Below are 17,508 nucleotides of genomic sequence, written 5' to 3' on the forward strand. Positions count from 1 at the left end.
AGGTCCCTTCCGAACCAAACGATTCTATGATTTGATGATTTTGTGCCTCTGGCCTCTTCTTACTTATATGGACATAACTTTGTGATTATCCATATTAATATGAGTTGGTTTTACTGGAGGCAACTCGAGCTTGCTCTGTGCAGCTGCCTTGCTCTTTGTCCAGGCTTTGCCATCACAGTGACCAGCAGTTATTTCACATGTGCTTCCAAATCACTGGTAATCTGACTGGTGTTTAATTATACAAACCATTTCATTGAGACATTTTAAATGAGAGAAAACTTTGGTTTTCCAAGAAGGCCAACAGTATCCTAGCTTAGATCAGCCATGGTGTGGCCAGCAGGAGCAGGGAAAGGATCGTCCTCCTGGCCTCAGTGCTAGTGAGGACACACCTTGAATCCTGGGTTCAGTTTTGGGCCCCTTCACCCTCCAATTGAGGGTCTGGAGTGTGCCTGGAGATGGAACAGAGCTGGGGAAGGGTCTGCAGCCCAGGGGTTCTGGGAGTGACTGAGGGATCTGGGGCTGTTTATCCTGGAGAAGAGAAGGCTCAAGGGAGACCTCATCACTGTCTACAACTGCCTGGAAGGAGGTTGTGGTGAGGTGGGTGCTGGTCTCTTCTCCCAAGCGACAGGTGATAGGACAAGAGGAAACAGACTCAAGTTGTGCCAGGGGAGGTTAGATTGGGTATTGGGAAAAAATTCTCTACTGACAGAGTAGTGAAGCCCTGGCAGGGGCTGCCCAGGGCAGTGGTGGAGTCTCCAACCCTGGGGAGGGGTCAAAAGCTGTGTGGCCATGGCACTTGGGGAAATGGTTTAACAGGCATGGTGAGGTTGGGCTGGATGAGCTTAGAGGTCTTTTCCAACCTTAGTGATTCCATGATACCATGATTCTGTGTTTCCTGGATACACATTTTGGCAGGTCCACCATTTGGACCTTGGTGTACTCCACAAATGCATGGTTGCAAAGTCACCCATTTCCAGCTTCCCAAACCATCAGACATGTCAACCACGAAGGAAAGAGAAGCAAAATTCTACCATCTTCTCTTACCATCATAAAATGAAGCCAATCTCTTTCACTTGCAGGAAAGAATTCTGTGCCTTTATTCATCTTTTTTTTTTCCAGATTTGTCAAAAAGGAAGCCACCGTTTACTGAGCAGGAATGGAGAAGTGAGCACCTTGGTGCTTAATCCAGAAAGCAAAACAGCGGTTGTTTCCTCTTGGCTCAAACTGGTCCCAATTTCTCCCTTTTGGGCCACACCCAGGTCAGACCCAGTGCTAATTTCTGCCCTGGCGCAGGTGCTATAAAGGGCTGGCTTGTTCCCAGCCTCACCAGCTCTGCAGGGATGGCAGGTAAGAGCAGTGCTTTTTAATTTTATAACTACATTTAACTGCTTTGATATTGCTGGTGTGGATCTTGGTGTGTTCCCTAAGTGAGCCCAAGGAGGTGAGGAGGCAGAGTAGAGTGCTAGGAGCTGGTGGTCCTTCATGCTTCCTTCTCCCTCCTATGTGAAATACATTTGCTAAGAAAGAAAAGACAGCTTTTCTGCCTCTTGTAACAGCATAAGATTGCAAGGATGAAGCATCCTTCAACCCTGGTGAAAGCAGTTGAAGAATTTCCACAAGACTGTATGTGTAAGATAGCCTATCCTACTGTGAGAAACTCCTTATCTCTTCCAAATTTTGTCTTTCTTGTTCTAAACAGTTAAAATGTTGACTAAGTAAGTAAAAGATATCCAATTGTAACCTTTTGGTTAAAGCCCTCCTTTCTGGGAAAGTGCTGTGCCTTTGTGGATAACACTGATGACACTAAATAATACACATTTCTAGCGTTAATGTGAAAAAGAAATAGAGATAAACTTTAGGGAGCCTAAAAACTAAAAATATGATTGGAGACTGGAGGTCCAGTGCTAGACACAGCAGTGTGTTTTGCTCAGTGACAAGGCTGAGAAGGATGTATGAGGTCTAACCTTTATACTGGCCACTCAAGAAGGAACCTCCAAATGGTAGGACACCAGAACACTGCCCTCTTGCAGTTCACCTTCCCAATAGTCTTCATCTGAGGAGCCTGGACAGTACTTGGCTGCCTCCTCCTTGGCAGTTACTCAGCCCCTTTTACTGACACCCCAAATCACAGGGCTGTCACTGTGTCCTGCCAATACCTGTAGCTACAGTCCTCATGAGCCAAGTCCCACCTATGGAGCTGAGTAAGGAATGATGGATTTTATTCCTAGATCCTGGAAGAAATCATAGGATGACTTGGGTGGGAAGGGACCTTAAACCCCATTCAGTTCCAACCCCCTGCCATGGGCAGGGACACCTCCCATTGGATTAGGTTGCTCCAAGCCCCATCCAGCCTGGCATTGAGCACCTCCAGGGATGGAGTGTCAGTACCTTTTGATGTTTCAGCAAAGCCCTGTCCATTCAGAAGATTTACATTGCATTTCTCTCTAGGCATCAACCCAAGAACGACCCTCTTGGGATCCATCATCGCTCTCTGCTTAGTTGGTGCAATGGGCTCGTCATTAAAGAGTAAGTTTCATTTTCTCCTTTGGCTGCTATTGTGCTTGAAAAAATGTGAGTCAAACCACAGACTGAACTCCTGGTTAGATATAGCTCTAAGATAAATGTGAAATATCTGGTATTTGACCACCTGACAGTGAAGTCAATGTCTAAGGAAATTGCCAGTTTAACCAACAGATCTTCCAAGCATATGATCATCACTTTATGATAAGGGAACTGGATCAGAGATAATGTTCTTCCACACATTCCCCTTCTTACAGGGAAGAATATCTTCATAGAGGGTACAAAATAACTCCCTAAAACTCACCCAAAGCCATCAGAACCAGTTCTGTGAACTGGATGATCTACCATGTCATTTCTTGTCCTGTGGCTTTCAAGACCTCAGTAATGAGTTGATGCAGATGAGCAAGAGAAGCTCAGATGAAGGTATCCAGGTAGCACTGAACACCCAGTGGGGACTGCATGTAAAGCGAATCAGCTTACCTCAGCATCCAGCAATGGGCTGCAGTGTGTACCTCGTGTTGCACATCACAAAGTATCCTCGAGTTCTGCTTTTTCTTTCTAGCAGAGGACTCAGAGGTGCTCTCAGACTCATCTCTTCGGAGCAGCATCAGTGAAGCCAGGCAGCTGGTAGACACAGCATATTTAGATGCTCGAAGAAGGTGAGTCCTTTTCGTATGAAGGCCACTATGTTATTAGGATGTAAGAGGAGATACACGTGTGTTTCTTCTGTTTTCCAATGCATACGTATTACGGAAATGCCTTTGTTCAAAGGGTTCTCCTTGTCATAGTAGGAGAGGTTGTTTGGCCCTGTTTGGCTGGTTTTTTTGTGTCCCATCTCAGTCCCAAGGCCACCTTTCATCACCCACACCTTTCATCACTCTTCTCACCTACACCTCTCAGTAGTCCATGGTATGCGCACACCAGGCACAAGTCGAGTCCCCTCCCAGCAACTGAAGTTCTGCCTCTCTCCAAAAGACCCACAGCCATAAGGCAGTTGTGCAGATGAGCACCCTGTCACAAAGTCTCAGAGGAAGTCAAACCACAGGCATCCCTTCATGTATTTTCCCTGAAGGCTGGTTCCAGGTAGTAGGATGCTCTGGGTAGGATTCTCTCTCCACTGACCTTATGGAAGCTTTTTTATCGTGCAAGAAAGAGTCATGGGAGCAGGGAGAGATGTGACAGGACCGAGGTTATCTCTCTGGTCACAGAATATCGCTTATGACATACTAAAGGTAAACATTCATCCATTTGGGGTTGTCTTGTGCAGGGACAGGAGTTGGACTCAATGATCTTAGCGGGTCCCTTCCGACTCAGGACATTCTGTGATTCTAACTCAGTTTTCCACTGATCTAGCTTTACACATGATAGAATAACATTCATTGTGACAAGGACATAATGCAGACTTGAAGCAGGGGATCACAATGAAATGATTGCCAAAACCTGTCTGAGATGATGTGCAAAGCTGATGAGTGGCCAGCTTGTCCTTGGTGAGCAGAGCCTGCCTGGGACCCAGTGGTGCTGTCACATCTCAGAGCACTCAGCTCAGCAGGATAGAGGAGGTCTGATGTCAGAGAAGCTGCTTCATGGAACTCTTTTATGTTCAGCTTAAAGACAAAACTAGAGGAAAATGTTGCCAACCCGATGGATTTCCTGAAGCACTTAAAAGACCCAGTAGGAACAACCAGATCTGCCATCCGTGCTGCTGACTACATGGAAACGACTTTGAATCTCCTCAAAAAAAAGCTGCAGCAATCTGGGAAAAGGAGGTTCAATGTTACAGGTAATGTGGGATAGATCAAAATTTCTTACGAACAACTAACAGCAGAAAATCTTCCACAGCAGGAAAGTCGGAGAGCAGATCTGCAAAACACTGCTGATAGGACACTTCTCCTTTAAGCATGCTCAGAGGCAGACCAGACGGTCTGGTGTCTTAATCACCACCTTTGGCAGGGCCTGGCTCATAGCTTTGATGGTAAAAGCATCCTGACAATAAGTGTGATAAACCTGGGACAAGATGTGCTGAATGCCAGGAGACTCTGACTCCTGAGAACTTTTACTTCTGGTCATCGTCCACACCTGCTCAGGTTGGGCCACTCTGCAGGACCATGATTTATATCCCCAGCCTAGGGTAGAATGTGGCTGGGAGTCCTGCACCCCGTGTTCCCCTGGAAAGTTGTTCCATGCCAACCCAGTTTCCCTAGACCAGAGGTGACAGAGGATCAACGAAGTATTTCAGACATCAAATTCTATTTCAGATGCTAAATATCCACAGCCCTGACTCAAACATTGACCTAGAATCATAGAATGGGTTTGGGTTGGAAAGGACCTCAAAGCCCATCCAGTTCCACCCCCTGCCATGGGCAGGGACACCTCCCACTGGATCAGGGGCTCCAAGCCCCATCCAACCTGGCCCTGAACCCCTCCAGGGATGGGGCAGCCACCACTGCTCTGGGCACCCTGGGCCAGGGCCTCCCCACCCTCACTGCAAAACATTTCTCCCTAAACTCTCATCCCAATCTCCCCTGCTGCAGCTCAAAACCATTTCCCTTCATCCTGTTCCTGCACTCCCTGATCAAGTGCCCCTCCCCAGCTTTCCTGGAGCCTCTTTCTGCACTGGAAGATAAGTAAAAATGAGTAAGAGTAAGTGTTTTGTATGGTTTCTTTTGCAGACCTACTAGACAGAAAACAGAAGGACATGATTTCCAAAGAAACTGGCTGTGACTATCAGACTCGTTCCATTAAATGCCCGGAGCATGACATGTACCGAACCAGCACTGGGGAGTGCAACAACAGGTAGGAGTTGTGTTTGTGCAAGGAAAGTCTCCAGTCTGCACATTGACCCGGACAGGTGGCTCATGGTTGTTTTATTAAGCTCTTTCCAACAAAGCAAGAAGAATGAAATGCTCATTCTAGCAATGCCTAGAACAGATGTTTCATTTCTACCTATGCCTGGCAGGAAAAAAAAGTTGTAATTTCTTGGTAAATTCAGATTTGAGTGCATTGCCCTTCATGTGCTGCTTCCGATAAAGGAGAGGACTTCTTGGCTGGACTAAGGGGAAAGGCTGAGGAAAGCAGATTTTGGGACTATCACGGCCAGCCTCCCTCTCAGCATCAGGCTGCAGGAAATCTCATCTGGGTCATGGACAGTGCTAAAATTCCTTGGCCAAAGGAGACTTGGTGCTCTGAGTGTGATGAGTACAATGACTATCTAATTTCAGATTTCCAACTGTCTTGGACTGACTACACAAGCAAGATACTTAAAAACAGAGGTTTCATGGGTACTGTGAATATAGCTCAACAAGACCAAGTGCAAGGTCCTGTACCTGGTGGGTTGGGGCAATTCCAAGCACAAACACGGGCTGGATGGAGAATGGATCGGGAGCAGCCCTGAGGAGAAAGACTTGGGGTGCTGGGGGATGAGAAGCTCAACAGGAGGCGACAACTTGTTCTCACAGCCCAGAAACCAACCGCGTCCTGGGCTGAATCCAGAGCAGTGGGACCAGCAGGGAGGGAGGGGATTCTGCCCCTCTGCTCTGCTCTGGTGAGACCCCACCTGGAGCCTGTGTCCAGTTCTGGAGTCCTCAGCACAGGAAGGACATGGAGCTGTTGGAGTGAGGCCAGAGGAGGCCATGGAGATGATCCGAGGGCTGGAGCACCTCCTGTACGAGAACAGGCTGAGGGAGTTGGGGTTGTTCAGTCTGGAGAAGAGAAGGCTGTGGAGAGACCTTATAGCGACCTTCCAGTACTGAAAGGGACTCCAGGAAAGCTGGGGAAGAGCTTTTTATCAGGGAGGGCAGGGACGGGATAAGGGGAATGATTTAGAGCTGCAAGAGGGGAGATTGAGATGAGATCTTAGGGAGAAATGTTTTGCTGTGAGGGTGGGGAGGTCCTGGCCCAGGTTGCCCAGAGCAGTGGTGGCTGCCCCATCCCTGGAGGTGTTGGGGCGAGTCCAGAGGCAGCCACGGAGATGATGTAAGGGTTGAAGCACCTCCTGTACGAGGACAGGCTGGGAGAGTTGGGGCTGTCCAGCCTGGAGAAGAGAAGGCTGTGGGGAGAACTTTGAGCATCTTCCAGCACTGAAAGGGGATCCAGAAAAGCTGGGGAGGGGCTCTGGATCAGGGAGAGCAGGGACAGGATTAGGGGAAATGGTTTTGAGCTGCAAGATGGGAGATTTAGATTGGACATTAGGAAGAAACTATTCACAATGAGGGTGGGGAGGCCCTGGCCCAGGTTGCCCAGAGCAGTGGGGGCTGCCCCATCCCTGGAGGTGTTCCAGGCCAGGTTGGATGGGGCTTGGAGCCCCTGATTCAGTGGGAGGTGTCCCTGCCCAGGACAGGGGGTTGGAAGTGGCTGGGCTTTGAAGTCCCTTTCCAACTCAAACCATTCCATGATTCTAGGATCCTTTGACTAGATTTGGTGCCTGGTTCATATAAGACCACAAAGCTCTCACTGTATCTGTGTGGCTGCCGAAATCCACACTGTGGTGATGCCTAGGGAAGAGAAGTAAATGAGAGTTTAATTCTTGGCTTATTCTAATAGTGTCTAACCTTAATGCGGGAAAAAAAAAAATTCTTCAGCTTTTTGTGTAGAGCTTCCCCCGGTCCAAACCCAGGACTACACATTTATTTCTTTCCTTTTTAGTTATTTTTTTTTTGTAATAGAAGATTGAAAAGTTTCTAGGATAATACTTGGAAACGAAGGCTTGCTGTCCTGTTCTGCGCAGAGCTGCCTGGCACATTATCTCCAGCGTCTGAGTCTGAGGAGACCTTGTGTCTGATGTGCATCTGACCTAAAACAGATATGCCAGATGTGAAGCAATAGCACAGCTCTACACTGCTCATGCAGGGAGATCTCCCTCACCGTGCAGGGTCACAGTCAGTCTGTACATTCATCCAGTGCCCCCAGAGACTTCAGCTCCCCAGGGACATCAGCAACCAGGCTGAGTTTCCTTATTTCCTGGGCTGCCAAGGGAGAGTGTGAGGTTCTTGGTACCGAAAGGACTCTGTTATGTTCACATCTTTCCAAGGATCTTGCTCAGCTTGAGCCAAACACCACGAGGCAGCGCTTGAATATTTTACAGAACTTTGCCTGCAAGGACAGTAAGAACAATCAAAACCAGAGCTGTGATGGTACCGGACTCTTAACTTTGGATGCAATTGTGTCAGCTGTTCTAGGGCACACTCTTATTTCCCAGCTGCTGTGAATTCTGAGTCTAACTCTTGTCGATTATTATCTAGGTTTTATAGATTTTAGAGATTAAACACAGAAAGCTGCTGATATTCAGTAGGTGGTTTCCCCTAAATAACCTGTATTTCTGTCTTTAGGGTCACAGCTCAGCGGCTCAACCGTAATCATTGTTGTTCTTAACAATTGCTGCTGAGTTTCATGATCAAATTCTTCTGTAAGATGAGACAATAGAACAAGTGGCCACAGCTGGAGATTGTAGTTTGAGAGGTTTTACATGTTGATATGGGGAAAAACTTCCTGAAGGTGCTATCTTGGCACAGGTCCCTATAGAGGTGCAGGATCTTCATGCTTGGAAGATTCCAGGTCTCAACTGGACAAGAGTATGGCCACCCTGATCATTGGTGATGGCCCTACTGTGATTTCATGTGGAGCAGCAGTAGAAACAGAGGTGCTACAGAGATTTAAATTGCCAAATAAAATTCATATAATGACATGAAGAATCTCTTCATGTCAAAGTTCATTTTTCTCTGCAATAATAATCTTGGTGTTATTTACCTATCAATGTTTTCTGTCTGTCAGCTCTGTTAGCAGAGTAATCAGATGTGGAATTAAGGGATGTGAAAAATGTGAAAAATGTTACTGGGTACAAGCCTGTTTGCTTCTGAAATAACACTGCTGTTTGCTTTTATTGTGGTGCTCCAGGAAGCATCCTGAGCTGGGGTCCTCAAATCGTGCATTTGCTCGCTGGCTTCCAGCAGCATATGAAGATGGAGAGTCTGTTCCCCGAGGAGCAAGTGAAGGGAAGCTATACAATGGATTTCCACTCCCGCTGGTGAGAGCTGCTCTTCTCCAGATAACAGCAGTGGATACTGCCCTCACTGCATCCATCAGAAATGAAACTGTAGCAACATGTAAAGTTGATCCTCTCCTCTGATCTCAGGTCCCAATTTGAGACTTGGATTCTACAACTGAGCTATGGTTTGGGGTGGCATTTTTTCATTGGAGACAAACACAGAATCATGATTGGCCTGAGTTGGAAGGGACCCACAAGGCTCATCGAGTCCAACTCCTGTCCCTGCACAGGACAAACCCAACAATCACACCGTGAGGCTGAGGGCATTGACCAAACACTTCTGGAATATTGTCAGCGTTGGTGCCGAGATTGCTTCCCTGGGAGCTGTTCCAGGGATCCACCACCCTCTGGGGAAGAACCTTTTCCTCATGTCCAACCTAACCCTCCCCTGGCACAGCTTCCTGCCATTCCCTCGGCTCCTGTCCTTGGTCACCAGAGAGAAGAGCTCAGCGCCTGCTCCTCCTCCTCCCAATGTGAGGAAGCTGCAGAGCGTGATGAGGTCTCCCCTCAGCCTCCTCTTCTCCAGGCTGAACAGACCCAGGGACTTCAGCCGTTCCTCACACTCTTCCCCTACAAACCCTTCACCAACTCCGTGCCCTCTGGATGCTCTCCAGTGCCTTTAGATCCCTTTTATCCTGTGGTGCTCAGAACTGCCCCCCCCCCCGTGCTCAAGGTGGGGCTGCCCCAGTGCGAAGCAGAGCTGGACAATCCCCTCCCTCACCTGGCCAGCGAATGAGGAAGAAAGCCTCTGAGTACTTCACTAAGCAAAGCATGGACAAGCCAGCCTTTTCAGAAGTGTGCACCCAAAGTTCGGGTGCAGGCAACACCCCAGTGTGCTCAGGCACACTGGGATGTTTATACAAGCCATAACGTCTGGGTGCTCCTCAGCCACCTTGTTGACTTTCTGGATATGTGCATATACCTCAGTTTTGGCTGTAAAAGCCTTTCCATGAAGCTGGGCTTGGCTGAATGGTTGTGGAGTCATGACTTGTCACATCTGTTTCAGTGGAGCTGGGGCATAGCATGGGTCTGTTTATTGCCATAATTAATTCATAGGAGCTCCTCTAAGATCATCTTATGTGTGATCTCACAGTGGGTCTTCTACTAAGAGATAAATTCACCACGGTACAGATATTCACACACATTTTCATTTTGATTTTCTGCAGGTTCGAAAAGTGTCGAATGAAATTGCTCACACGGCCAATGAGAACATCACTCAAGATCAAGAGCTCTCTCTTGTCTTCATGCATTGGGGCCAGTGGGTCAACCACGACGTAGACTTAGCTCCTTCCAGTGGTGCAGGAGCCAGCCTGGAGCTTCACTGTGAGACTGATTGTGCCTTCAGGACCCCTTGCTTCCCGATTAAGGTCCCTTGACCTTCCCTCCACCCCACGCTATCCTAAGATGGTAAAAATAAACCCACATGAATTTCTGAACTATCACTTCTATTTGTTTGTTCTAGTTCCCTCCTGATGACCCACGGATGCTGAGGTCCAACTCTTGCATGCCGTTCATCCAATCAGCATCTGTGTGCAATCCCAGGACATTTACTCGTGAGCAGATCAATGCCGTCAGCTCCTTCATTGATGCCAGCACAGTGTACGGCAGTGAAGACTCTGTGGCAAAGAGTATTAGAAACATGACAAACTTCCTGGGTTTGATGGCTGTGAACCAGAATTTTACAGATGCAGGGCTGGAATTATTGCCCTTTGAGAACAAAACAAAAAGTGTTTGTGTCCTCACTAACAAGAGCATGAACATCCCTTGCTTTAAAGCAGGTAAGGTGCATCGGCGTGTTCAAAAAATGTGTAGATGTAGCACTTGGGGACATGGTTTAACAGGCACAGTGGGGTTGGGCTGATGGTTGGACTGGATGAGCTGAGAGGGCTTTTCCAACCTTAATGATTCCACGATTCAATCTGTGGGGTAGTTTTCAGTGGTCCATAAAGTCAAGAAGGGTCATTATAATCAGGTGTCTGATGTGTCTTTATGTTTGTACAAGGCCCTGCACGATGTGATCATGTAAACTGGGGCCCTCCTGACAATTAAAAGTTCTTAATCATGGACTCATAATTAATGTGCCAGTAATGGCTCACTTCCCCTCCTAAAAGGTTCTGCGTTTTGAGTCATCGGTTTGTTTAAATTTCAGACAAACTTCCAGACTTGGCTTCCGATGCAAGTTGGGATCTATGAAAGAATAAAAAATTAGAATGTGGTACCAGGGAGAATTGAGTAATTTGATTTTAAGCCGAAAGAGAGGAGATTGAGATGAGATCTTAGGGAGAAATGTTTTGCTCTGAGGGTGGGGAGGCCCTGGCCCAGGTTGCCCAGAGCAGTGGTGGCTGCCCCATCCCTGGAGGGGTTCCAGGCCAGGTTGGATGGAGCTTGGAGCCCCTGATCCAGTGGGAGGTGTCCCTGCCCATGGCAGGGAGTGGGACTGGATGGGCTTTGAGGTCCCTTCCAACCCAAACTGTGAACAATGACAGCTTGGAACCTTAACAATGAGCATTACCACCCGTAACACTGACCATCAGTTGTTCCTCATTTGTGCTAACAGAAAGCCCTGCTGCAAAAGTAAGAAACTATTTGCAAAATTCCTAATTTTTTTTCATGTACAGGTGACAAACGAGTAACTGAGAACCTGGGTCTGTCTGCACTGCACACCATCTTCCTACGGGAACACAACCGCCTTGTTACAGAGTTGAGGAGATTAAACCCTCACTGGGATGGGGAAAAGCTTTACCAAGAGAGTCGGAAAATTGTAGCAGCTGTAATCCAGGTACCGCTCACTGCTTGCTGTTTATCAGCTGCATGCTTAAGAATGGTTTTTCTTCCAGGGAAAGGAGGAAAACGATGTTTTGCAGCTCTAGTGAAGTTACATGTGAGCTTCAAAAATTGTGAATAAGGATGGTCTATCTGTGACAGTGTGGGTATCCAGAGCTTTTTCATTCATTATTTTACCGATTTATGAAATATTTATTATAATAATAATTTCAATATATTTTGTCATACTCATATTGTTGCTACAGATCTCTCTTCTGAAGATCTTAATGAACTCTGCTCTGGGACAGCCAGTCTGTGTCCGTGTTCTGCACTCTACTTTGATGGCATTTCTCCTACAGCTGCTGGCAACTTGCTCTGCTTTTGGGCTCTTTCAGATAATAACATACAGGGATTACCTCCCGCTTGTGCTGGCGGAGGAGACCAGCAAGTGGATCCCTCCATATGCTGGCTATGATGAGGATGTGGATCCGACAGTCTCAAATGTGTTTTCCCTGGCGTTCCGATTTGGTCACACATCAGTAAGGCCTTTTGTATCCCGTCTGGATGACAATTTCCAGCCTTTGGGTTCGTTCTCCAATGTCCCTCTTCATTTGACCTTCTGCGCTCCATGGAGAATTGTAATGGAAGGTAAGAATGTGGGGCAGCCAGCAGCCCTGGTCTAGTCAGGTGGACCAGATGCTCAGGTGGAGGTTAGCTGGCCAGGCACATCAGCCCAGACTCCAAAACTGGCTTTAGCTCCATCTACTTAAGTGGCCTTACACAAATTACAGCACCATTCAGCTCGGAACGTGCTCAGAACATGTCTGCCCAAGGGGCTGCAGGCACGTTAGTGGGCTGCTGACCATGGGGCAGCAGGACAGCACTGCGGAATGGTCACCAAGCACAGACTAACACTGGTTCTGCAGTGCACTCAGGCAAAGGAGCCTCCAAACACTGAATGTTATCAAGCACCAACTCCCGCAGAAGCAGCTGCACTGCAGCAGGGTTTTTCATCTGAACATACAGTTCTGTAGTTTCTTACGCACAGTTTTTCAATGTTGTCTTCCTCAGTTCATTGCACGACAATTGCATTTACGTCCATAAATAACCAGACCACGTAACAGGCTAAATATCCTTCATGGATCACTGTGCATCTCTCAACTCAGCGAGATCCAGCAGTGAAAGCATTGCCTACAAACAGGGGAACTGCTCGTCCTGTTACAGGAGGAACGAGACTCGTGGCACCAAACATCATCAAAACAAAATTTAGGTCAATCTGAGCTGTTCTACCCCTCTGCAATTAGCAGGCATTGCCAGAGGGTAGGCTCAATCAAACTGAGCTAAGACAGCACGATTGCTTCCTAGTGGTGCTGGTCTCTTTGCGCTCTAAAGGAAGTTACAGGATCCTGCTCTTTTGCAGCTGAATCTGTGGACAGGAATCTTTCCAAGACAAATGTCTCTTCCTAAATGAGTTATTGAATTATGGAAAACTTTCCAAAATACACACATGCAGCCAATTTTCCTGTATTTTACTAATACTGTCTTAATGGCTATGAGAAAGACATAGACAAAGAGACATGAATGAATTCTATCATTCTATTTAATGTTTTAGTAAATATTTGTCAATTAATAGGTAATTATAAACAAAACCAATTGCAAAACCTAAACCTTGGATGGAACCTCATGAAACAGGTTGCCCAGAGATGCTGTGGCTGCCCTGTCCCTGGAGGTGTTCAAGGCCAGGTTGGATGGGGCTTTGAGCAACCTGATCCACCGGGAGGTGTCCCTGCCTATGGCAGGGTGTGGGACTGGATGGGCTATGAGGTCCCTTCCAACCTAAACCGTTCCATGATTGTATCAGGACAAGTTGGGGACTGCCAGGCTAAGGAGCAGTTCAGCAGAAAGTGACCTGGATGTCCAGGTGGGCAACAAGTGGGTTTGGGGCTGCAGGAGAGCAAGGTTGAGGGATGGAGATGGGGAAGGGTGGGGAATCCAGTTGGAGGCCTCATCCAGAGGGAGGCTTCATCTCCTGATATATGCAGGTATGTACATATGCACTAGTACCTTGAAATGGAAATAAGGAGTAAGGTGAACCCCACACAGCCCAGAGGAGAGACAACATCTCATGCAGCTGCACAAAATGGAGCATCAAAGCTGGAACCTGGTACAAAAGGTCTTCTCCTAATTTGCAATGAATGCAGGTGGCATTGACCCACTGATACGGGGCATGATGGTTGACCATGCCAAACTGGGGAAGCAGAATCAGCTGCTTGTGGAGGAGCTCCAGAACCACCTTTTTGAGCAGACGGAGGTAATGGGTCTGGATCTAGCAGCCCTGAACATGCAACGGGGAAGAGACCATGGCCTTCCAGGTAAAGAGACATGAGTCCACATCTCCTATGAACAATACTCTTCTTCCTTTTGCTGTCTGTGGTGGTTCCATGAATATACTAAGCTTTTTCCATAGCAGTGGGAAGAAACATATTTGAGGGCGCAAGATGGATAAACAGTGTCGCTCAGGGAAATAAAGGTTTCTGTATTATAAAGATTTTTTTTTCTGAGGGATTTAAGACAAAGACAAAAGGCTTGGGAAGAAAAAATTATTGTTGGGTTAATGTAATAAAGAGGAATAGAAATAGTGATGTGTTGCAAAGAGACATCATGTGGAATACAGAAGGTACAGACACAAACAACTACGTTCAGCTTTCACGTGGGCAGAAAAGACCATCTGTGCTTTGTTCTTTGCCCATAACGCGTATTTTGTGTCTTCAGTCAACCCAGAGCTCAGAGCAGGAGTGGCTTTCACCCACGGGTATGATTGCCCCCAGGCCCTAGAGAAGAATGTGTGCTCTTGGGTTCAACACAACCAAATGTTGCTCTTCTCTAGGACTTTGATCCTAGAAATGTCGCCTCTCCAAACTGCAAGCACTGGTGCACTAGGTAGCTCCAACGGATAGGGTGTGATGAACCTGTATTTGTGTGCAAGGACAACTCAAGCTGCTAGTTCAGTGTGTGCATACAAAAAGAGTTTTTAAAAATGTGACTGTTGACTCTATTTAGACAATAGCGTTTTCCAGATCCTTTAATGCCATGAAAAGAAGCAGGTACAGTTTATGGGCCAATGGATCTGTCTAGCTTCTGGTTGTAGGCAGATGGTAGGGAGTCATGGGTCCTTATCAGCTGCTATTCCTGCTTTTGCAGGTTACAATGCCTGGAGGCGCTTCTGTGGGCTCTCCCAGCCTCAGAACTTAGAAGAATTCTCTGAGGTGCTAGGCAATTCCAAACTGGCCAAGAAGTTCATGGACCTGTATGGGACACCAGAAAATATTGACGTCTGGATTGGGGCAGTTGCAGAACCCTTTGTTCCCCGCGGCAGGGTTGGACCCCTCCTGGCCTGCATCATTGGCACCCAGTTCAGGAACCTGCGTGATGGGGACAGGTAGGGAGCATTTGTTAGGGGAAAAACGCCAGGATTTCATGCAACAAACTAATCCAGCCCACCTCCAACACAGTACTCCCAGCAGGGCTCACACCTTGATGTTAGCCTAGTTGTCAAAGAGCTCTTTTTTTCAGCCTATTCCTGCAGATCCTTGCAGATGAGGCTCCCCAGGCTGTGGGCGATCTTCAATAGTTTCTGCCTGAAGTGACATTTGCTCTAAGGGTACAAAATGGGAGGATGGTGATGCTGTGTGGAAGACATGACCACACTGGAGTTGCCTCTAAAGGCATGTGCCTGCTGCCTGATGAATCAAGGTGGATCTGAGCACACATTCACCTTGGTCACATTCACATCTTGGCAAGTAGCTAGCACCAAATTCCTTCAAGGAGACTCTGAGTTTCTTCTGAAAATATCATTGCAGGTTCTGGTGGGAAAACCAAGGAATTTTCACTCCGCAGCAGCTGAACGCACTGCGAAAGACGACACTATCAGCAGTGATCTGTGACAACACTCGTATCAAAAAGATACCCAGGGATGTGTTCAAGGTCAACAGTTATCCCAGTGACTTTTTTGACTGCCACGAGATGGAAACGCTCAACCTCTCACCCTGGGAAGAAGAGCCTGAGAGTGGCACAACAGGTATGCAGTTGTCTGTCAAAAAGAATAACTGCCCCACAAGGTCAGACTCTTTTGTGCCTAAAGAAATAAAAGAACTGAGGTCATCACAGTGACTCTGCCCCTAAAAAGACCTTGAGGATCCATTCATGCCCACTCAGCCACCACTGTTAGCCTGGTCTCTTTGTAAGCCATCACCTTCATCATCCCTTATTTGCTTGCCTCCTCCTCTTCAACTAGAAGGGGAATCCCTGAAAATCCAGTCCTTTTGGGACCTTGTGAATGTGTCCTTCTGTAAACACCTTATTCCAGGACAAAGGGAGTCTTACTTCACTAGAAGAGTGTCCATGAAGGAATCAGTCAGAATTAACCTGCTCCAAATTCTTATTTTCCTGCTCCAAGCCCCTGTTATCCTTTTGCCTCCCCTACAGCTCTAAAGCATTTAAGCTGAAAGAGCAGAGATTGAAGTGAGATCTCAGGGAGAAATGTTTTGCTGTGAGGGTGGGGAGGCCCTGGCCCAGGTTGCCCAGAGCAGTGGTGGCTGCCCCATCCCTGGAGGGGTTCCAGGCCAGATTGGATGGGGCTTGGAGCCCCTGATCCAGTGGGAGGTGTCCCTGCCCATGGCAGGGGGTGGAACTGGGCTTTGAGGTCCCTTCAAATCCAAACCATTGCATGATTCAATGATTTTATTGGATATCTGGTGGGGTTTTGATCCTGTATGATCTGTCACATCAATTGTTTAACACACACAGTCGGAGAAGATGATATACCACATCTGAAAGACAGTAAAATAGTGTCCTCATAGAGATGTGGACACCAGCCTTGTCCTCCTGATATGTTTTGGCATGGGATCTCACAGTTGAAAATGGTGTAGGGCGTGCAGAGACTTGCAGAAGAAAAATATGACCGGAGCAGAATGGACTGCCTTAAAATTTTCCTTTTGGCAACTTGTTTATAGATGATCACAACACCCCGGGATCACTTACTCTGTCCTTCCGCAAGGCACAAACCACACAGCATCTCTTACAGTTCTTGAATGAGTTTGATAGACTGTGTTGGAGACAAGTGCTGCTGTTTAAAGAAGACATTTGCACTTGTTATAAAGGCTAAATTCTGGTGATTTCACCTCATTTTTTAGGAACCAAGTCCGGCTGATGCTCGCTTTCTCTCTCAATATTAGTGGCTTCCTGATTGCTTTTATTAACTGCTGCTTCCTGAGGCTCTTTTATCATGGGGCTGGGAGAAAGTCAGACTATGTTTGCACAACCCAGAGACAATGAAATCCCAGGGTGTTAAAAACACAATTTCAAGAAGTTTAACCTTTTCATGGGTAAAGAAATTGCCCCAAACCCACTCACCTGAAGAGCTGGCTGATGCTGGGTCACTGTAGGGATCTTTTGACAAGGTGCGAAGCACTGCAGAGATACAAGGATACAGGAGTGCTCTGGTACTCATTTGCCCATTCCTCACTGACTGTTTCAAGCTATGGAGTCAGATAAAAACGAGGGGAGAAATATAGTGTCCCGCAAAGAATTTCTGCTTCTCAGTAACTTTTTCTGCTTCTCTGACAGTTTCTGATCCTGCTCATCAGACCAGTGCTGGAAACTCCTAATGGTGGTGCTGAGCTGCTCTTGGGAAACCACTGCCCATAACTCATACTCAGCTGAGTGCAATTGACTGAACCTGGCACGTGATTGCCCCAAGAGGAGCTTAAAACTGTGTCTGCTGTTTTCTTTGCTGTGCGGTGATTTTTATTTCATTCATTTATAAAAGCATTCAATAATGTCACATTTCAGGTTGGTAGCATTTTGTTATGTGTTGCACTAAAAACAAGTTGAGAGGTGTGCAAGGGCTGGTCAGGATCTGGGTGCCTGAGACCCTCTAAAGGCACAACTTTTTACTTCCCACCCTGAATGGGTGTCAAATCTCGAGGCTGGTGGCCTTGCATTTCAAAATCAAATCCCTTATCCTTTGTACCTGATTAGTAATTAGCCAGTTCATGTAAACGTAATCAAAACTTTCCTTATTTCCACCTTGTTTTTCACAAAATCTTAAATGATTCAAGTTGTTTCCACTTAGGAGTGAGATTTCAGTCTCTGGAGACACTGGAGAAGGACATTGAGACACTGGA

At 47.0% G+C, this 17,508-nt stretch overlaps 1 protein-coding gene across 1 annotated transcript; it reads left to right on the forward strand.

Moving 5' to 3' along the window:
• Positions 1–1,340: 1,340 nt before the first annotated feature.
• LOC104057358 (eosinophil peroxidase) lies at positions 1,341–16,989 on the forward strand. The gene is made up of 14 exons (XM_009558714.2): positions 1,341–1,347; positions 2,449–2,526; positions 3,086–3,179; positions 4,125–4,300; positions 5,190–5,313; positions 8,410–8,539; positions 9,727–9,927; positions 10,023–10,338; positions 11,179–11,339; positions 11,719–11,971; positions 13,525–13,695; positions 14,525–14,762; positions 15,184–15,401; positions 16,949–16,989. Exons 1-14 carry the CDS (start codon positions 1,341–1,343, stop codon positions 16,987–16,989), a joined length of 2,208 nt encoding a protein of 735 aa, XP_009557009.2.
• Positions 16,990–17,508: the final 519 nt, after the last annotated feature.

This window comes from Cuculus canorus, chromosome 20, assembly GCF_017976375.1.
Source record: "Cuculus canorus isolate bCucCan1 chromosome 20, bCucCan1.pri, whole genome shotgun sequence".
In the NCBI taxonomy this organism is placed as follows: domain Eukaryota; kingdom Metazoa; phylum Chordata; class Aves; order Cuculiformes; family Cuculidae; genus Cuculus; species Cuculus canorus.

Excerpts from the sequence above, each read along its gene's own strand:
- LOC104057358 (XM_009558714.2), top strand. Across the intron at positions 10,339-11,178 it reads CATCCCTTGCTTTAAAGCAG|GTGACAAACGAGTAACTGAG; the intron begins GTAAGGTGCATC and ends TTTCATGTACAG. Across the intron at positions 15,402-16,948 it reads GCCTGAGAGTGGCACAACAG|TTTCTGATCCTGCTCATCAG; the intron begins GTATGCAGTTGT and ends CTTCTCTGACAG.